General features: G+C 41.4%; 1 protein-coding gene across 1 annotated transcript in view; it reads right to left on the bottom strand.

Annotated features, from left to right (window-relative positions):
* Positions 1 to 22405, bottom strand: part of SMC1A (structural maintenance of chromosomes 1A) — a 40306-nt gene extending 17901 nt beyond the window's left edge. Inside the window, exons 1-15 of the mRNA XM_080910356.1 lie at positions 22252 to 22405; positions 16471 to 16659; positions 16251 to 16363; positions 13295 to 13498; positions 12967 to 13205; positions 11788 to 12046; positions 11563 to 11703; positions 10708 to 10790; positions 10357 to 10564; positions 5317 to 5502; positions 5037 to 5216; positions 4795 to 4941; positions 4564 to 4701; positions 3562 to 3678; positions 3353 to 3459 (exon numbers count right to left, since the gene is read on the bottom strand). Of these exons, the coding sequence (XP_080766482.1) occupies positions 3353 to 3459; positions 3562 to 3678; positions 4564 to 4701; positions 4795 to 4941; positions 5037 to 5216; positions 5317 to 5502; positions 10357 to 10564; positions 10708 to 10790; positions 11563 to 11703; positions 11788 to 12046; positions 12967 to 13205; positions 13295 to 13498; positions 16251 to 16363; positions 16471 to 16659; positions 22252 to 22360 (2420 nt within the window). The 5' untranslated portion in view covers positions 22361 to 22405. The remainder of the gene's footprint in view (positions 1 to 3352; positions 3460 to 3561; positions 3679 to 4563; positions 4702 to 4794; positions 4942 to 5036; positions 5217 to 5316; positions 5503 to 10356; positions 10565 to 10707; positions 10791 to 11562; positions 11704 to 11787; positions 12047 to 12966; positions 13206 to 13294; positions 13499 to 16250; positions 16364 to 16470; positions 16660 to 22251) is intronic.

The following is a 22405-nucleotide window of genomic DNA, read 5'->3' as shown; positions in this document are numbered from 1 at the left end:
ATAATGTCACTGATCTCTAGGCAAAACCCTTTCCTTATCTTTATTCAACCTTAGATCTCTACCCCCATTATCTCCTTTGTAAATATACATATCCTGGGCTAGAGAGATGGCTCGGTGGTTAAAAGCACTTTGCTCTTCCAGAAGATCTGAGTTTGGTTCTCAGAACACAAACCAGGTATTCTACAACCACCTTTAACGCCAGTTCTGACAATATTCTGGCTTTTGTGGACACTAGCACACATACGGCACTATTCTCCTACACACACACACACACACACACAAACAGAAATAAAAAGTAGTCTTTAAAATGTCACTGTTTTTCAAGTGACAGCTTATGCTGCAGCGATGTAGAGCAAGAACACTCCTCCATTGTTGGTGGGAGTGCAAACTTGTACAACCACTTTGAAAATCAATTTTGCGGATTCTCAGAAAATAGACTTGCTCTACCTCAAGACCCAGCTATTCTACTCTTATGTATATACCCACCAAATGATACTCCATTTTACCACAAGGACACTTGTTCATCTATGTTCATAGCAGCTTTATTCATAATAGCCAGAAACTGGAAACATTAGATGCTCCTCAACCAAAGAATGGATAAAGAAAATGTGGTACATTTACATAATGAAATACTGCTTGGCTATTTAAAAAAAATCATGAAATTTGCAGGAAAATGAATGGAACTAGGAAAAAAAAAACATCCTTAATGGGGTAACCCAAACCCAGAAAGACAAACATAGTATGTACTTACTGATAACTGGGCATTAGCTGTTAAGTAAATGATAATCATAGTACAATCCACAGACCCAGAGAAGCTAAGTAGCAAGAGCTCAAGGGGGTGGGGGACAGATATGCATGGATCTCCCAGGGAAGAGGAAATAGAATAGATTTTGCAGGTGGACTCAAGGTGTGTGGGGATAGAGAGAGTACTGGAAGAAGCAACTGGAATTGGGAGAGTGGGGGCAGTTCGGGGTAATGAGGAAACTTAATGCAATGCAAAACTCCCTGGAATCCATGAGGGTGACCCTAGTAAGATTCCTAGTAATGGGAAATACAAAACTTGAACCAGGCCAGACTTCCAGGGGTGGGACTGGGACATTAACCCAGCCAAAAATCCTTTGAGCTACAACTCATTCTGCCTGCAACATATCCAGGAGTAATGTTGGAGAACTTGGGAATGGCCAACCAATGACTGGTCCAATTTGAGGCCCATGATACTAGATGGAGCCCCATTGCTGACACTACTTGGAAGGCCAGGAACCACAGGCTGAATAACTCAGAGACCTAGGACAAAACCAAACACAACTGGCAAAGAAAAAAAAAAGATGATTCCTAATGATATGATATTCTGCTATACACAGAGACCTGAGCCTGGACCAATCATTATCAGAGAAGTTTCATCCAGCAATTGAAGGAAGCATATGCAGAGACCCACAGACAAACATTAGGTAGAGCTCAGGGAACCCTGAGGAAGAAAAGAAGGAAGAACTGTAGGAGCGAGAGGGCTCAAGGACATCACGAGTACATGGCCCACAAGGGTTGACTGAGTGAGGATGGTAAGTACTCAGAGACTAAAGAGACAACCAATAAGCTTGTGATGGTCTGTGTGCGTTTGGTGTTCTTGTGGAACTCCTGACAGTGCTAGTAGGGGTTGTCTCTGACTCTTCTGCCTGATATTGGGACCTTTTACTCTTGCTGGGTTGCCTTGTCCAGCCTTGATATAAGGGGATGTAACTAGTCTTGCTGTAACTTGCTATGCCATGCATGGCTGATACCCTTGGGAGGCCTACTCTTTCTGAAGGGAAAACAGCAGTCGGGACATAATATATGAGAAAAGATTGAAGAAAAATAAAAACAATGAAATGTTACTGGTTTAAAATTTATACAATGCACCATGTTGTCTATCTCATTAATCTTTCCAATCCATAACAGTTGTGTAAGTAATCATGTTACTCTTACTGCCTATAGATCTGTGGTATGAACTGTTCCACAGTACTTCATAGTCTCTATCATATTTAACTTCATATACTAAAGATGTTTTATTTTCAGCAAATACTGCAACATTATTATACTTCTCTAATGAAGAAATCAAACAATTTCTATAGTTCATAGAGATTTAAACTCTTCTTTGACCATTTTTTTGCTAGGTTTCTTATTGGTCTTCTTGAAATTTTCCTCTATTTCTTTTTTAATTTGCCAATCATATTGTCCTGAAATTATTCATCTACTTTTTCCTCAAGAACTCTGTAAGTTCCCTGGGGAAACGCACAGCACCAGATTGATTTTATACCCTTTGAGCCTAGCTTGCAGTAGGAAAGCAATGGGTATTTACAAACTCAGGGTAGTACTAAGGGCCGAAGCTCAGGGCCTCAAATATGCTAATCTAAAGACAAGTGTTCTCCCATCAAACAACACTTCAAACACTCTTTCTCTTTTACTGTATTCTGAGGCAGGGTCTTATTAAGTTGCAAGGCTAACCTTGAACTTGAAATCCTTAGTAATTGGGATTACAGGTATATGTCACTATTTGTCTGCCTCTTAACTGAGACCCAGGGCTGAGAGGGTGACCTCCTTCAATGGTGACTATATTGTGTTCCTATGCCTTACCTCCATCTCTCTTATCTCCTCCAATATGCAAAAAAAAAAAAAAAAAAAAAAAAAAAAACAGTACAAAGTAGATAATAAAAAAACCCACTAAAGTGCAGCATGGTAGCACATGTCTATGATCCCAGCATTTGAAAGGCTGAGGCAGGAGGACTGCTGAGTTCTAAGCCAGCCTAGGCTACATACACAGTAAGTACCAGACCAACCAGGGTTCCATAGCAAGACTATCTGAAAATACAAAAACCAAAAAAGATATATTTAATAAAAGGATAAGTGCACATATGTCATGAATGAGCTAAAATGAGGAGGCCTGTGCTGCAAGGGGAGACTCCACATTAAAAAATGAAAGTTAAATCTAGTACAGTATAATATATAATACAACAAAGGAGACACTTGTTTCTTTTCTGGTCACTTCTCCAGTCTAGAACTTCTTTTCATTCCTAACCCCAACACATAAGGACAATAGGAAAACAAAAGGTAATGTTTATTGTTCTTGGTAGGTGCTATTCATTATGCTGAATAACCCACAAAGATTATTTCATGTAATTCTCTCCATAATGCCACAAGATAGGCACCAGTGTCTCATCATATAAAAACTATTATTCAAGATCTCTGTATTCTTTCAGGCCCCCTACAATAAGTTTGTATGGTCCTAAGAACTGGTTGCTGCCCTAGGACACACATGACCACCAAGGATAGCAGAGAGCACGCATATATTCCATTATCTTATAAAAACATTTTCACTCACCGTTTCTTGGCAATTTCATTCTGACGCTTCACTTTCTCTTCCTCAAATTCTCGGATGTTACGCACGCCAATCTCCCGACAAAACTCTTCAAACACCTCATCTTCTACCTGAGGGAAGTCGGGGAGGGCAGAGGCATTCCTGGCTAAAGTCCTACTCCCAAATCTAGTCTTGTCCTAGTACACATGCTGGCATGCCCACCACCTACCAACCTGGTTCATCTTCTCCTTCAAGTCTTTCATTTCTCTCTCTCGGCTCTGTATGATTCTCTTGATATCATTAATTCGAGGCCCGAAGTTGGCTAGTTCACTCTCCAGCTTAGACTTTTCCTACAGTCAATAGGTTGAAAAGCAAGAGACTAAGCTTTGTGGAGAAAAAGAATTCCCTTTCCAATACCAGCCCCACTGTCAGCAAACACTGAGAAAGCCTAATGTACCAATGCCCAGTCACATCTCCAAAATCTCTTGTTAGAACTATCATGTTTTCCCCCTTTTCCAGCTGTGTCACCTTTAATCTATAAGGATGGGTGTATGGTAAACATAAAGAGTTATAGGTCCATTAATCCCTTGATAACCCCTGGGCCAAATATGTTTTAGAAGTTGGACTGTTTTTCAGAAGGTAAGTCTAGGTATTATGTAACAATTCTTGTTTGAGTAAGCTATACTGTTTGGTAACAGTATTCCAGTTCAGACAGTGAAATGCCTATAGTTCGTTTTGTGTATGTGTGTGTGTGTTTCCCATGAGACGTAATCCACTATATAGCTCAGGATGGCCTTGAATTCTCCAATTTTCTCCAATGCACTGGAAACATAGGCATATGCCACTACACTGGTCCTGTTGTTCACTCTCAATTGACTTTTAGAAGTCCCAATATTTATTTTATTAACTATAACTGTGTTATAACAGTACCTATAACATTTACTTAATGTCAACTGTTCTAAGAACTTCACAGGTATTAACTCATTCCATCTTTGCAATAACCACACAAAACAGATAATGATTTCCATTTGGTAGGTCAAGAGGAGAAAACTGACAATAGAAAGTTAAGTAAGTTGTTCAGTGGAATCAATATAGACGACAGATTTGGACACCACCATCCCATCTTAGTGCCTGACTCTATGCTATGCTATCCTGAACAGAATGGAAGGAAAGTGGATACTTCCCCAGTCCCACTGCAACCTAGGATGGCCTGGGAGGACAAGGCCAGGCCCTACCTGGAGATTCAGGGCAAGATGCCTTGTCTTAGTCTGTTCTAGGTCACTCTGTGAGTACTTCAGCCGCATTTGTAGCCCATGAGCCTGAGACTGCACCTGACGCAGTTCTGCCTCTTTCCGTTTTGCCTTCATCTGCTCCTAAAGAGAAAAAGAAAAAAGGGACCATGTGCTAAGTGACCAACCTGAGCTCAGGAACCCTACTTCTAAGGATCAGTGTTACTTGTGCCTTACTTTCAGCTCCTCTGTCAAACGTTCTTTTTTTTCTTTCAGTTTGTCTACTGCTTTCTCATCCCAGCGCCGTGCCTTTGCCTTGAGATCACTGGCTCCACCAGAGATAACTCCTGACTTCTGGAACAGGGTGCCATCCAATGCCACTGTCTATGCACATCAGGGAAAAAGTAGAGGTGAACATAGAAAATTCCAATACTGAGCCTATCCAGCTCCAACCTGAGAACGGGGTTGGGGGGACAAACCTTGTGGCGTTGGTGACCTCCAAAGGCAATTCGTCTTGCATCCTCCACATTGTCACAAACAAGGGCATTGCCACAAGCATACTGCAGAGCTTTTTTGATGTGAGGTGGTTCATAGCGAATCACATCAATCACTAGCTTGGCCCCCTTCAGCTCCCGGAGTTTCTCATCAGTAGGTTTCACCTGTGTGAAGAGAAGAATGTCATGAAGCAACAGAATACATAAAGCCAAGGTGAGGGGCCCACAACACTGCCTTGACCCCAAACCCCTTGACAAACCTTACCTCCAGGTAGTCAAGAGGCAAGAAGGTCTCAGGTTCTCCACGTTGTTCCTTGATATATTGAATACAATCCCGACCTGTCTTCTCTGAATCTACAATAATAGCATCCATGTTCTTTCCTAAAACCTTGGTCACAGCAATCTGATACTTCTTTTGTGTAGGCTGGCAGAGGTCAATGAGGCGGCCATACTGAATATAAAGGAAGAAGGGAAACTGAAGCATAAGGTTTAGGAATCCAAATTACTAGTTCACAAAGAAGGGCAAAATAAAAATCCGTATAAGGAACAATGAATGCACCCAACCACTAAGATGGGAATGGGAACGGACTGAGGGGAGGCACTTGTTAGACTTGTATGGCTACAAGCAATTTAGGCTAGTAAAGTAGTCAATCCTAATATTCCTTCGAAAGCCAGAAGTTTGGTTAAGAGGAAGATTAAAGACTGAATAAACATGTTACAAGATGGAAGACCCAACTAGCACCTCAGAAGAAGGTCAAAGAAAGAAATCACATTGTTTCTGTGTTCAATTACATCAGAAGCTTATAAAAGCTTTCTAAGATGACTACTGCTTTTGGAATTAGGCAAGATTGACTGAAAAGCTAAAAGCCATAACAGCCTCCCCCAAAAAGTACTTCTGGATTTCAATTTTTCTGTTTTTGAAGCATGGTCTCATTATTTATGTGAGACTAACCTAGATCTCTCTATGTAACTCAGGTTAACTTCAAATTCATGATCTTCCTGCCTCTACCTTCTAACTGCTGATATTAAAGGCATATACCAAAGTACCTAGCTTTAGAATGGTTACTCATTAACATAACTAAATGAGATTATAGTAATATGCCAGTATTTTCTGACTTATGGTTGTTTTGATGTAAGTTCTGTATTCAAAGACCAAGGGAGGGCTATGGAATTATAAAATATACATTTAGCTTAGACTATGATTCCTGATATATAGTTGCATAAACTAAAGTCATAATGAGTTAACTGATCCCTGACTACTCCTAGGTAACTTTCATGAGAGCTAGTCATTATAGAGACCAAGGCAGGATTAGAAGATTGGGCATTCTAGTCACCTGCCCCATACCTAAAAAGAAAAGACAACTAAAAGCTGAGTTGATCAGCAATAGGCAATTATTTAATCTATCCTGATTTAACCTATCATGCCTATAAAGCAAACACTCCATAAAAACTCAAAAGCTCAGGGCTGTATATATGGGTTGATGTTTAAGGTAAAACATGATTGGACAGTGGAGAGGTAGGCAGGGGGGGGGGGGAGGCTAGGAAAACAAAGAGGAGGAGAAAGAGATTCCCAGAGGAATCAAGATGAAGCTGGAGAAGGATGATCTAGACCCAAGTGGTCTTAATTAACGATAGGTAGATATGAGTATTTTGAAGGGTTGATGTAGGTCATTTTATCTCATATAGAAGGGTAGTTTGTATCTTTGTCCATTGGATGTAAGCTTATTGTGTAGAGTGTTTGTGGATTGAGAATTTAATACATAAACCTGCTTGATAAGCTACTGGGCTTTGGAGTCATGTTTGTGCCAGGCGGTGGAGAAAAGGAAAATGCCAGGGCAGTCATATCCACCGAAGACAGAAGCAACAGGGCAGGCAGAGTGAACCGCCTGGGAAGGAAACCACGTGAGAGGGCGGCTTGCGGACCAAATGGCAGAGTCCATGCACTTGGCTCTACACTAGAGCGGCGTCCGTGGAGTGAGACCGCAGGGGCCAATAAAAGGTTAAAAGATCCTTTTAATATTTACTACAACATGTATAAGTGACTCAGCTGTTAAAGAGCACTTACTGCTCTTGCAGAGGACCTGAGTTCAGTTCTAAGCATTCTTGTCAAGTGGCTCATAACCACATATAACTCCTGCTCCAAAGGATCTGATACCCACCTCCTTTTTACCTCTTCGGGTACCGTCCGTCACTCACAAATATATACCCACAAACAAAAACAGACGCAATCACCCCCACCTCTAAAATTAAAATAAATCTACAAAGATAACAAAACCAATCAAAAATGTTCAAAGTTCTATGTTTGTGCAGGGTATGGTCATCCAAACCTTTATTCCTGGGACTCAGGCAGGCAGATCTTTTTGAGTTCAAGGACAGTTTGGTCTACACAGTGAGTTCTAGGCCAGCCAGGATTATATAGTCTAAGGACCTTGTCTGGAAAGAAAAGGAAAAGGGAAGAAAGGGAAGGGAAGGGAGGGAAGGAAGAAGGTATGAAGGTACGAAAAAGTATTCTGTGTTGAAGGAGCTTTTAGATATAACTCAGGAGGAGGCTTGGTAAGTAAGGAAACTTATATTCCTAGAACACACATTGTGGAAGGAGAGAACTGACTTCTGCAAGTTTTCCTCTGATCTTTACATATGTGCTGTTAGGGACAGACAGACATAGACAGACATAGACAGATACAGACACATAGACACACATGATAAATGTGTTCCCTGATTTCCATGAGAAACTAACAAATTAACCAATCATTCAGGAGGATGGTCAAAACCACAGTTCACAGCCTAGGTTTCCAATTGTAATCTGAAGTGAAAGGTAGTCTTATGAGACTGAGATATTTTTTTTGATGCTATTTTTGGACAGTGTCAGAATTATATTATAGGACACACAGCTGGTATCTATTAGAGAAAGAACTTTTGGTGCATGGGGAACTCTTGTACACACGCATGTACATACATACACACACATCTGGTATTAGAAATGAAATGTATTTATTGGCTGTGTGTGAGAGTAGAAAGAACACTTTGGTTTTATTCCATCTCACAGAGCAGACCTCATACTATATATAAAAAGCCTACTCTTGCTCCAGAGCCAGTGACAGTTTCAGGCAGTCCCATCTGAATCTATAATCATTTTTTCAAAATGTCTTTAATCACTTCCTAGACCATTACCTAGCAAGCACTGAAAGATATCTTATATGCATTACCTCAAATTCTGACAAGCACCCAATAAAGTAGGCACTTTTACTAGATCCCTTATTCCACCCTTAAAATCAAGCATGGTTCCTCAAGAACTGAGGAAAAGAGTAATCACTTCAGTGAGGCAGTGATGGCACACGCCTTTCATCCTAGCACTCAGGATGCAGAGGCAGGTGGATTTCTATGAGTTCCAGGCCAGCCTGGTCTACAGATCAAGTTCCAAGACAACACAGTTCCAAAGCTACACAGAGAAACCCTTAGGGGAAAAAGAGTAATCTCTTCAAAGGTACTTACAGGAGTGATTAGTGTGTATTTATAGAACCAAACTAAGTTGAACTCAGAAACAGAAGGATAACAATTCAGGGCACCTGACAACTCAGAACTAAGTGAAAAAAATCTAAAGTTCTGAAAGTCCAGGGGTCCCCTAATAGCCAATTCAGAAAGCTACCTTTTTAAAGAACAATTCCTAGCCTATCAATTCCCCCTCCAAAACCTTCTTTGTCCTTCCCATTCCCCAAAGAGGAATGGATATAACATGACAAACCCATCAGGAAGATGCAATTGCAATTAAAAGAACACATGACTGAGCCATGTGGGAGTTAGGGCTCGGGTGTAAATCCCTAGAACTGATATAATCCATGAACAGGGTAGCATACATTGTTTGTAATCCAACTGGTTCCTTTGGGGAGATGGTAAGTGGAGGCAAGAAAATCCCAGGAAGTTTGTGGGCCACCTACCCTAGCATACATAGCAGGAAAAAAAAAAAACATGAGGGTCTGGAGAGATTTCTCAGTTGTTAAGAGCACTTCCACTACCCACGTGGTGGCTTACAATCATCCATAACTCTAAGATCTGATGACTTCTGAACTCCACAGGTACCAGGCATGCATGTGGTGCACATACATGAAGAAAAAAAGTAAAAAACCAACATGGGACTCTTGTTTCAAATAAGCTTGATAACAAAAACTGAACCCTTGGGTTATTCTCCAAGCTCCATTCTTACTGTGCTACATGTACTCACAAATACACACATACACATTTTTAAAATTATGTCTAAGTGTATGTCTGCCTGTGTATACGTGCACATGCCCTCATAGACTGGGGGTGTCAGATCCCCTGGAGCTGTAGTTACAGGCAGTTGTAAGCCAACTGTTATGGGTGTTCTTAATCACTGAGCCATCTCTATAGCTCCCAATAAATAAAACTGTAATCTGAAAACAAAATCAGGACAAACTGAGCATGAACAGCAGTTCTCTCACAAGCTTCTTTTCTTTTTATAATTTATTTTTATTTTATATGTATGTGTGCTTTGTCTACATGTATACCTATATGTGATTTGTCTCCACACAGGCCAGAAGAGGGTACCAAATTCCCTAAAACTGAACTCAAGACACCGTGAGTCAACATGTGGGCGTTGGGAACCAAACTCAGGTCCTAGTGAAGAGTAGACAGTGCTCTTAACTCTGAGCCATCTCTTCAGCCCAAGCTATGTCTGTCTGAGTTTCCATTTTCCCTGATATAAAAGTAGGGATAGCTATTCTGTCTTTACAGAGTGTTCTATAGCAGTCTCCTCCCAACTGGCATTCCCTCCAGAAGGGAGGAGGAGGCTCATAAGACTCAGGATGTAGGCACTTTAGTTTCTGTCTGGGAAAGTGGAAATTTAAAGTTTCTAGAAGGTGTGCCTCGGCTTTACAGAAGGAAACATCTACAGGGGGCGGAGTCTCTGACAGACAGCTACAGAAATAGGAGATTCTTAACTGCTGAGCTGACTGAAAACTGTGCCAAGAGCTTCAGCGATGTTGCTTCTGTGAGCTGTCACCTGCTATTGGAGTGGGCTTTTTGGTGATACAACTACCTTTTTTTTTAGGTCATTCCTGCTCTTTTAAATAATCTCTCACTCATACTCTTGTTAGTAATGCTAGTAAAAACTCATTGGTTCATTATACTGGACTTTGTGGCAACCATTACTTTGCTCTGTTGTGGGTTCCCTTTCTGAGTTGAGTATGTGTGTCTCATGTGTCCCCATAGAAAATCTTTCACAGAACACAGAAGGTCAATAGTAAGTCTGAATACATACTCAGAAAGAATCCCTCCCCCTGAGTCTTACCACAGAACCAGGGTAGAGACGCTTGATGCTTTCCATGATTTCTGCCTTTCGCTGCTGGCGGCTACTCTCTTGCCGGTCAATTCGCGCATCCCCCAATTGCTCCATCACCTGGTTCAGCTCTTTATTGATCTCATCAATACGACGCTTGGCCATCTCTACTTCTTCTGTCAATTCTCCCTCTAGCTTCTTCTGCTCCTCTAGAGACTGCCTACAAAATAAAGAAACAGAGGCGTTAACCTGGCTGGTAAGATAATACTTGTGACTAAAGGACTCTGGTAGACCTGCCTGAAGAAGGGCAGGATAAGCAGGAAAGAATGTAGAGTGTGAAGAAAGGGTTGCAGAGCCACATACTTGCTAGTGGTAATATATTCCTCTAGCTTCTCGATCCGTTTCTGATTCTCTTCAATCTCCCGCAGTTTTTGCTTGATCTTGGCCTAGATAATAAATGCATCCCACTATTAGAGACTGAACCAGTTAACCCAAGCCCATGTGGTCTTGGCTTACACCCCTATTGACCCCACACATCCAAAATTCCAACAGTCCAACATAATCTGTCATGATCTAATGCAGGAGGCCTACCAAAGAGCAGAAATACAAAGTCCAGTCCACTGCTAGATGAGGGCTTCTAAGGACTCCAAAAGGTACTGTACCCAGGTCAGGGTTCCTCAGTAATCTAAGGTTCAAACCCAAGCAAAGTAATGCTTCACAGACTTCTCTGGCCTTGCTGTCTCATCTGTAAGATGTAGTAAATACTTAATACAGGGTACACATTAATACTAATATTAGAATGGTGGTAAGTGAAGTATATTTGCTAATAGTGTGTGAGCTTTAGAGACAGACTGCCCAGGTTCATCCTAAACCGGCAGCTGAGTAATTATGGGATTACTATTAAACCCCAGATTACCTCACCACTGTGATACAGTTTCCTCGTTTTGAAAGTGAGAATAATAGTAACCATCCCTTAAAAGTAATCATAAATAAATAAGTGAATATATATGTAAAGCATGGTGTTTAGCACATAGTAGCTGCCTGATACACGTAAATCTCTGTTGTTATTAAGACTATCATTATGTCCTTATTTAGGGATTATCACCCCTGATCGTTTTGCTTGTGGTTGATGCTGGGAATTGAATTCAGGGTAAATATGCTAAGCACACGCTGCTGCTGAGCTACACTCCCACACCTCATCCTTTAATTTTTGCCTACCTCTGTCTCTACTTTCTTCCGCTCTTCTAGATCTAGACGGTCCTGATCAGCTTTCTGGTCTCGATTAAATTTCTCTAGCTCCTGAGCCAATGTGGCTGCTCTCTTGCTTGCTTCTTCTTTCAATCGGTGGTATTTCTTTACCTATTAAGACAGAAAGAGGACAAGTTATTAAGTGAGCTGATGTTAAATCACTGATCTCTTTGCCAGTACCCTTTCAAGACTTACTTGGTTCTCCTCCAGGGTCAAGTCTCTGCCCTGACTCTGACTCTCTTCCTCCATCCGTTCTTCAAACTCTTGTCGGGCCTTCTCCACTGACAGCATCTCCTTCTCCAGCTCATCCATGTCACCTTTACGTTTCTTATAATGTTTCTGAGCATTTTGCAGAGACTTCTTGGCTGCTTCAAGCTTCTTGATTTTGTGGGATGTATTCTCTTTTGCTTTGATGTACTGAGGCCTCTTCTGATTCAATTCTGAGTCCTTTTCCCTTTTGCCCGAGAGAAGAAAGACAACCAGTTAGCCCTGCAGAAGGTAGGGGCCCTGGGCTTTTTACCCTAAAAGAGAGACCTATGTATTTTTAGCCAACCTCATGGAAACACTTTAAAGAACAAGGACCTTGATGCCCTATAGTTTCTCAAAAACAAACAAAAGATCCCAAACAACAACAACAACAACAACAAAAACCCAAAAAACAGTGAGGGGCGCAGTTCAAGTACTTCTTGGAATATACAGCCTGGCATTCTAGTCACTCTAAAAGACAAAATAATCACCCTCTTCAACCCCTCCAATTCTTTGGGGTTCTTTATGGCAAGAGACTCCATCGCACCCCCAATAAAGGTTTGAACACTGCCCCATAACGTTGAAGCAAACCCCAAAACAGGTCATTCATTAAAAACTCTCCTCAAATACCCTATGTTTACTGAGTTGCCCTCATCTGATCTAATCACTTAAAATCCCTGTCCTTTAAGCTTAAAAAAAACAGAGCTTCTCTTCTAGGATAGCCCTCTTGGTCATTCAATAGCTGAACTTGCTAACTTGTCAACTCAGTGCCTGGTTTTTGTTGTTGTTTTTTTATTTGTATTACATATGCATGAGCACACGCTCGCACATGCCTGCCCTCACAAGTGTGTGTGTGTTCATACACACATACTAATTAGCGTATGCAGATTGAAGGACAACTTGTAGGACTCAGATCTCTCTTTCATCCATATTGGGTTCCAGTAATTTAACTCAAGTCACTAGGCTTGGTTTCAAGCAGCTTTACCAGATGAGCTATGTCAAGGCTGAGCAACCTTACTGCCCCAAGCTTGATAAACAAATTAGTAGATGTAGGCTCAGAGGATTCCCAAGAGAACAGCAACAGATGCTTAGTTTTCTACAAGTTACAGGTCCGGGCATGCCTCTTACTTGATCTCCTTTTCAATCTGCTGCTGTTCCCGCATCATTTTGCCCAGTTCTTTCTTCTTCTCCTTCAGCTCATCCTCTACCTTGTCCATCCGCTTCTTGTCCTTCTCAATTTCCTTGTTCTTCGAGGCCAGTTCCTTGTTGAGCTTCTCAATCTCCACTTCATTGTGGTAGAGCTTAAAGAGCTGCAACTGGACTTGTGCTCGCACTACCTCATCCTTCAGGCGCTGGTAGCGGTCCGCCTAAGCAAACAAGAGCAGGACAGGGTACATCATTAAGGCACTGACTTTATCTCCGTCCCTCAGATCTAAGAGGCAGCCAGGCCACCAACCTCTTCCTTTTCTTGTTTGGCCTCCTTGCGTTCAGCTGCAATATTTTTCTTGCGATGATAATTAAACTGTGTGTCTTCTTCAGCCTTCACCATTTCTTTCTTTCGCTTGTCATACTCCTGTGCAAGTTCCCCAGAACGACTAATTTCTTCAAATAGAGCGGTCCTCTCCTTGGGGTTCTTCATGGCAATAGACTCCACTGCACCCTGATAAAGGTCAAAACACTGTCTCATTTAGACTTCTACTAGCTGAATTCACCCTGCCCACATCAAAAGTTTACACATCCTCCTTCCCTCACTTCAAGGCTTTTTTATGGGTGGGGACAAAATACTGAGGCTTGAAAGTCAGTATGTACTCTGCCACTGAGCTATATTCTCTCCCCTTGGCATGCTTTTTTATTTTGAGAGAATCTCACTAAGTTGTCTATGCGGGCTTGAACTTCCTCTGTAGCCCAAGGAAATTTTGAACTTAAAATCTTCTTGCTTTAGTTGGAATATGGGCCTCTGCTATCAGGTCAGCCATACTGGGCTTTAATGGCACATTCTCTGCCTCTGAGCACAAAGAGACAAACACAAAGGTAACAATGGCATATTGTGTGCAATCACTAAAACAGCCCAGAAAATTCAAGCTTGAGATGCAAGAAACTTAGGTAGGGAGTTCTATTTAGAAAGGCTTTACACAGTTAACAGCTGATTTTGGGATATATGGAAAAACTAACCAAGAAAAGAGGACAACAGACTGGGGACAGCATATGAGAGACACTGGGTTCAATCCTTACCACCTCAAGAGTGAGTGAGTAAGAGAGTGTGTGTGTGTGTGTGTGTGTGTGTGTGTGTGTGTGAGAGAGAGAGAGAGAGAGAGAGAGAGAGAGAGAGAGAGAGAGAATGACAGAAAAGGTTATTCCACATATAGGGAATTAAAAAGCAAAGTCCTGCATGCCAAAGAGAACTACACACAGTTTAATTGGGCTAGAGTACAAAACTGAGAAAAAGACTACTAGCAGACAAAGCTACTACGCAGGAAAGAACTGAATTGGACGGTGTTTTATGAACAATAGGCTTGCAAATTTGCTTGTTCATTCTAAGTCAACTGTTTTCAAACCTCAAGTAGCATCACAATACCTCAAGTAGCATCACAATAGCGTTAAGAGCTTATTATAACACAAACTGTTCCACACCTCAGTCTCTCCTCAGCTCATAATCTGGAATGGGGTCTAAGAATGCACATTTGCAACATATCCCCAAATGGTGTTAATACTGCTGGTCTAGGATTGACAATTTAAGGACAATCATCCTTAGACAAGAAGGAATCACTGAACTGCTTTATGGAAAGACAGGGAAAAAAAGACTTGTGTCTCTATTAGACTAACCCAGCTAAGGGGAGAAATGGGAAGGGACCAGAATGGAATTAGGAAGCCCACTAAAGGATATGCAACATTAGTCTAAGGAGACACACGAACTTGGAGATAAAGCAGTTCTAGTTGGGACAGGCAAAGGCAACAAACAGCAAATAGCCAATAATGATTTTCAAACACCCAAAGGGGGGTAAATAGGTGGCCTCAACAGTTAAGAGCACTAGCAGCTCTTCTTTCCAGAGGATCAAGGTTCAATTCCCACCACCTACATGGTAGCTCATAACTCTAGTCCTAGAGAATGTTATACCCTTTTCTGGCTTCAGTGGATATTGCATGCACTGGTACCCATACATACATACATACATACAAACAATTAAAACACTCATACCCATAAAATCAATTTTCAAAATGCCCACAGTCTGGGCATGGTGGCACATGCCTTTAATTCCTGGACTCAGGAGGCAGAATCAGGAACATTTGGCCAGCCAGGGCTACACAATGATATCCTATCTTTAAAAAAAAGTCCACAGAAGATAACCTACTACTATCATATTACTGAAGTAACATAGTTTCCAACGCCCTTCTAAATATTCCTCCACATACCCACAGATAAATACAAGTTTCATATCTCATCAAAGAAGCTTCTTTTTGTTTTCCAGCAGAAAGATCCACAACTGGTCAAAATAGGGAAGATACATGAGAATGCCCAGCCCCAAATGCATCATCTGTAACACAGCCCTACTTCTATGATTCAGTGAATATATTCAGTGAATATTCTCAGGAGAAGGGACAGAAAGATTATTGGAGCCCGAGGCCCAGGATAACTGCTGTAGAATAGTTTCTTCTGGCCTGTACAAAGATGGTGTTCCCAAGAATTCTCAATAATATGGCTGCCAGCACAAGACTTGTAAAGATTACACCAATGGACACACCAATATGAATGGAGAAAACTTTCAAAAGGTCCCTGATGATTACTAAGAGAGGTTGAACTATTTGCTCCCCACCCCTCATAAAGACCTCAGCCCTAAACACATACAAATAATAAGGACAAATTCTAAACCAGACTCAACAGAGGTGTGCGTGTAAATAAACAAAACAAATATGGGGCCTGGAGAGATGGCTCAATGGTTAAGAACACTGGCTGCTTTCAGAGGTCTCTGACTTAGTTCCCATCACTTAAATGGTGGCTGACAACCATCTGTAACTCCAGTTCTGGGGGGTCTGACACTGCCTTCTGGCCTGGTATCAGGTACTCATGTGGTGCCCATTACATACATAGAAGCAAAAAACTCAGATATATAAAATAAAAATCTTAAAAAATATAGAGAGAAGAGGTCATGAATTCCTGAGGAGGTGGTTAGGGAGATACAGGACTTGAAGTGGGGAGAGGGACTGTGGAAATGATGCAAACAGTAAATAAAACCTTTAAATTTTCTAAAAAGAAAAAAGAAAAGTAATTTGAACATGATGATAATGCACACCTTTAACCCCATCACTTAGGAAGCAGGGGCAGGCAGATTTTTCTGACTTCAAGGCTAGCCTAAGCTACATAGTGAATTCCAGAGCAGCCAGGGACTACAGAGCAAGAATAAATATAATCTCACCTGGAAGACGAGGAAGTTACGAGCTTTGATGAGAATGCCCAACTTCTCTAACTCTTCACTGTATTCATGTAGCTGGACAACTTTGTTGTTGATCTTGTACTCAGAAGAGCCCCCTACAAGACAATGAATGAGTCAACAAGAAACAGGTATTCCTCCTATCCTGACATCTAGTTTATCTGCTTCCTTGGACCCAAGAAGCCTTCTGATCAGCCTCACCCACCTACAATGACTCGGGCAAAGGTGCGGTCCTCAGCACCCTCCTCGGAGTAGACCATGCTGACAAAGGCTCGGTTGGCAGCTGGCTTGCCCACAGGAGCTCCATGTATCAGGTCCCGAAGGGTCTTTACCCTCAGGTTGCTGGTTTTTTCACCAAGCACAAAGCTGATGGCATCCATGAGATTTGACTTACCTAAGGGAGAAGGAGACAAAGTAGAAGAGAGAACATTAGGAAGAAGGGAAGGGGAAAAGAAATAAAGAACACATATGGAGAGTTCCAATCACTTAGAGCTCAGACTAACAGAAGAGAGAAAATAAAAAATCTCTATTGTCAGAAAACTGGGTGAATGACTTAAGAAAAATAGTTTCTTTGCAGTTATTCCTTATAGTAGCCAGAAACTAAAACCCCATATAAAGAAACAGGTATTCATAGAATGGATTATTCTACAACACTGACAAATAGTTTTACTCTGTAAACTCAAAAAAAAAAAAAAAAAAAAAAAAAACAAGCTAGACAGAGAAGGAAATTCGTTGCTTTTTAAGTAACTGTAAAATTTCAGTGTTCCAAGACAGAAGAGCCTAAAAATTTGTTGCATAAAAATGTGAATATCTTTAACACTATTAAAACTGTACACTTAAAACAGTTAAGTTGGTAAACACAATGCATTTTTAAAAAAGGGCATGTTCCTTATAATACAATACGAAGCATACAGAATTGACTATGAAATTATCTTGCAAAAAATATTTAGCCTGAATCTAAGTAAGCCATTAGAACCCAGGAAATACAGCAAATAAACCAACCTGGTAAACAATACAATATAAGATTTAAAATAAACTGTGAGACTGAGTGTAGTGGTAAAACCCTTCAAAAGACTGGAAAGACTTTATGGAAACCGGTGTGACAGCATGCTCCTAACCTTAACCCTGCACTCGGGGACTAAACAGGAGGATTAAGGATTAAGAGTTCAAGATTGGAACTGGGTAAGAGTACTGGCTGCTCTTCCAGAGTACCAGGTTGGGTTCTTAGCACCTACATGGTAACAGACACCTGTCTGAAACTCCAAGGTATAAGATATCCTCTTCAGGCCTCCATCACTACCAGGCAAGCACATGGTGCACAGACATACATACATGCAGGCAAAAGACACAAACACATTAAATTTTTCTTTAAAGAGCTCAAGGCTGCCCTTAACAATGAGCTTTACAATGTGCTAAAAACAAGACTACGAAATGTTCTACAATACCAATGGCCTACTCTTTAAACAAACAAACAAACAAACAAACAAACAAACAAACAAACAAACCCTCACTATCTGTACCAGGAGTTTAGCTAAGAGGCAGAACTTCAGTAGCACACACAAGACCCTAGGTTCCAATACCATTGCTAAATAAAGGCAATGTTTAAAATGAATATAAAACATTACAGAGATATATGCAAATAGAGCATAAATATTATTATAGGTTATTTATTTTTGGAGGAAAAAATATCTACAAAGCCCATACTGGCTTCATATTCACAAGCATCTTGCTTCCAACTGCTAGATTACAAGTGTATGGCACCCCATGCAACTTGAAAACATAACTGATTAGACTCTGGTCCATGCCCCTCCCCAAGAAAACATGAATATTTTGCAAAGCAATTAAGGAAACTTGAATATATATTAGATAAACTGAGCAAGCATAGACACTTGAAAAAAACTAGCTAAATGATGACAAGAGAAAATTAATAGTGGTAAGACAGAAAGATAATTTTATATGAATGCTGAAGCACTTAAAAGTAAAATGTTGTTTTTGATTTATTTTCAAATGGTTAAACACACACACACAGGAGAGAGAAAGAAAAAGAGAGGCATACAGACAGAGAGACAGTCTACATAGTTCTGGCTATACTAGAGCTCAGATAATACAAAAACTTGGGGAGAAACAAAAGAATAAGAAAACCTATGAACAGACTGGTAAGACAGCTCTGCAGATTAAGGCACTTGCTACCAAGCCTGATAACCTAAGTTTGATCCCTAGGATCCACATAGAAGAGGGAGAGAACTTGCTCCTGCAAAGTTGTTCTCTGACCTCAATACATGCACCAAGTTTGAGGACCTGAGTTTGGACTCTAGTACCCACTTAAATCGAGGTGTGGTGGTTCATTGGGGAAGTGGAGACAGGAGTACACCTGGGATTGCTGGTCTCAAAAAATAAACTGGAACTGCCAAACTGATGGTGCACACCTTTGGTCCCAGCACGTAAGAGGCTGAGGCAGGCAGAACTCTGAGTTCGAGGCCAGCTTGGTCTACAGAGTAAGTTCTAAGACAACCAGGGCTACACAGAAAAACACTGTCTCAAAATAAACAAATAAGGTAAAGTTATTTAAAAAGAAAAAGACACCTAACACCAACTTCTGATACAGACACACACAGACAGAGTCATTTTTAAAATAATTAAAAAGTGGAAATTTGGTATAGTCACATTCTTGGAAAACTTTTTTGTACTTTTTGAAGTTACACTGTCCAGTCTCTTGATTAAACATGAAAGGAAAAGAAATTTACCAAGCAAACAAACTTGAATAACAAAAGCAGTACTAAAGTTTTTGAGTTTGTGATAGAGCGTTCTGCTGTGCAGCCTTGCTCCTCACTATGCTGTCCAGGTTGGCCTGGAACTCAGCAATCTTCCATCAGCCACACAAGTACTGAGATTATAGGTGTATGCCATCACTACTAGCAAGTACAGGTTCTCCAACTTTTAAAATCTGTTACCAAAATTATACCATTGGTACACTAAACATATGCAGCGTCTTTCAAATATCCAATTTGTGTGTATGTGCAGGCCAGAGGTTGATGCTGAATACCTTTTTAAATAACTGCCCACTTTATTTTTTGAGATAGGATCTGTTGGCCTAGAAGCTCACCAACTGCTATATTGACTAATCAGCAAGTCCCAGGCATCCTCCTGTCTCTACCTCCCCAGTGCTGGGTTATGGGTATATACTACCACACCCAGCTTTTCTAATGGGTTCTAAGAATCCGAACTCAGGTCTTCATGCTCATGTGGCAACGCACCTTACAAACAAAGCCATATCCTCAGCCTTGTCTTTTGTCTGACAGCACCCTGGACTTTTTAATACTTGCTAAATTACCAATGCATAATCAGCTACCTTCTTAAGAATACTGCCTCAGATGATTCATGCCAAGTTTGTGAGTCAAGTTCACATTAATTACCCAATTTAGCTTATCTAAAAGCCTTAGGAAATAGGTATTTCCTCTGCTTTAAAGAGGAAGAAACCTAGTCATTCCTTAAGTTAAATTTGTCAGCGTGTTCTTTACTTCAACTGACAGAATAACAAAACAGTCTCCCTGTATCATCAGGTTTCAAGATCCTTGCCCACTGTCCTTCACTCTTCTACAACCTTGTGGGGCTGGGGACTTGACCCAGCTGAGAGTATGCTTGCCTGGCACGCACAGGCCTTTAGCTCAAACAAGAACTCTCAAGTAAACCAGGTACGAAAGTACACATTGTAATTCCAGCACCCTGAAGATGGTGGCAGGAAGACCAGGAGGTCATCCTTGAACTAGAGTTTGAAACTAGTCTGGGATATGAAATTCTCTCTTAAAAACAAACAAATGAACAACAACAAAAACCAAGATCTACTTGGTGCTCAATAAATGACATATCCATCATTATTCAATCTAGAGTTAACTGTCTCTCCAGTTGCTGCAGAACTAGTAAATCCTTGCAAGCACCAATTTCCAACCTTGGGACTTCTCCCTTGATTTTCAAGGATCATACCTCACAACTGCAAGCCTCTTTTTATACAGTCATTCAGTGTTGAAAACAATCATCCAATGTGAAAATGTAAGTGTGAACTATGTACCAATAAAACATCTCAAGGAATGGCATCTTGAGAACACTCATGCACTAGTGATGAAGATGGAAAAAATGCACCATAAATGTGTGACTGAAAATAAATTTACAAAGTGGGAATCAGAGGTCAAGAAATGCTTCATAGCGCCAAGCTTTGAAGGGCATGCACAGGCGGAAGGCAGGTATGGTAGAACACAGTTGTAAATCCAGCACTTGGGAGGTAAAGGCAAAAGGATTAAGAGATTGAGGCCATAAAATATTGTCTCAAAAACAAAAAACAAAAGGTGGTACTGTGGTGGCACAGACCTTTAATCCCAGTACTAGGGAGGCAGAGGCAAGTGGATCTTTGTGGGATCAAGGCCACCTTGGTCTACAGAGGAAGTTCCAGGACAGTCAAGACAGAGAAACCCTGTCTGGAAAAGCCAAACCAAACAAAAGAATAGAGAGGCTAAGAATCCAGGCTAAGGACCTTTTCTAAACAGCTGGATTTTAATTCTAACAATGCTGAGGGGACTGAATTTCAACAGGTGGTACAACCAAGCATTTTCTACAAGAGTCACACCACCAAAATCCTAAGAAATTTAGTGGAACTCAAAGCATCAACCTTCTAGGACAGTGGTTCTTATAAACCATTTGGGAAAGGAAGTAACCTGTCATTACCACCCGAACCCGCATTCAAGGACTCTGGCACTTAACACACTTTTGATGGGCATTTCTGGAGAGCAGAGGTTCTGTCATTTAGTGGGTAGAAGCCAAGAATACAGCTAAACATTCTACAATGCACAGAACCAACCCCACAGGAAAAGTGTGTGGTTGATGCGCCAGTGTTAGGAAACAATGCTCTAGGCAGAGAACAAAATGCAAGCAAGAGTCCGGTGAAGGCCTTCACTATTGAGCTACTTCAAGGTGGCCTAGCAGACTAGAAAATGAGTAAACTAGAATATCTGGAGTGGAGGAACACAGCAAAGGTTCATAATAAACATTTTTAGATATCGGTGAGAGGAACTCATGAGCTATACGGCAAAATCACGATATGAAATATTAAGTATGAAAAAGTAGTCTTACTACCACGGTCAATCTAACGTACCAACCTAACCCCTTTTCTGCAAAACATTTATAACGGCCTAAGTACTGTCTTATTTTATACGTTATCTTCCTTCTCTAGAGGAAGTTTCCCGCGATCTCGGATTTGCTCCCCCCGCAACCCCTCCCGCACAAATTTAACGGATACAACCCAAAACATTCCACCAATTTGGCAAGCGAACAAGTTCGGGGTTATTTACGGTTTCCTGGTAGGAAAAGGCAAATCAAGGCAACACTCTTTTAAGCGTGTAGGGGCCATGCGGGAGGGGGGTATCGCAATTCCACGCTGTTGAACAGAACGCTGGGTCTAAAATTCAAAAGTGCCCCAGCCGAAGGGGGGGGGGGATCGGAGCATTCCAATGCGAGGCGCGGGGGCGGGGAGGGCTGAGAAAAGCGCACAGTATACTTATACTACTTGGGACCAGACACCTATGCAGAGTTACGGTTCCCAAATTCTCCCCAATGTGTCAAACAAGATTAGGAAGGTGGAACAATACAGACCGGAAGAAAGCCGCGGGCCAAACAACTGGCAGCAAGTTCCAGGAACGCCTCTTTTGGCGGGAGGGGTAATGGGCGGGGCAACGCAGTTTGGCACATACCATTCAGCCAGACGGGGGCCTGCACGTAACTCGGCCAACTGACATTTGGGAAGAGACTCGAGTTAAGTGTATGCCAAAAGGGAAAGCAAGTTCGACTCGAAGCCCCACCAAGAGGATAAAGGAACATTTTAGGGTTCACAATGTCTCAGGTTGCATGGGGGGTAGGTTGTTCTATTCTGGGGACCGACAGGGGTACCGGGGGACCGGACCGGGACGCACGTAGGAGTCACAGCCGGTTTTAATCTCACCAGAACCATTGGGTCCAATGATGGCGGTGAATCTCTGAAATGGTCCGATAATCTGTCGACCCTTGTACGATTTAAAGTTCTCGATCTCAATCAGTTTCAGAAACCCCATGGCAGCGGCGCTAGCGTAGAAGAGGTCGCGCCTTACTCCAGGCAA

Source organism: Micromys minutus, assembly GCF_963924665.1.
Source record: "Micromys minutus genome assembly, chromosome: X".
Lineage (NCBI taxonomy): Eukaryota > Metazoa > Chordata > Mammalia > Rodentia > Muridae > Micromys > Micromys minutus.
The sequence above is the reverse complement of the archived record's forward strand: the minus strand, read 5'-3'. Positions and strand labels throughout refer to the sequence as shown.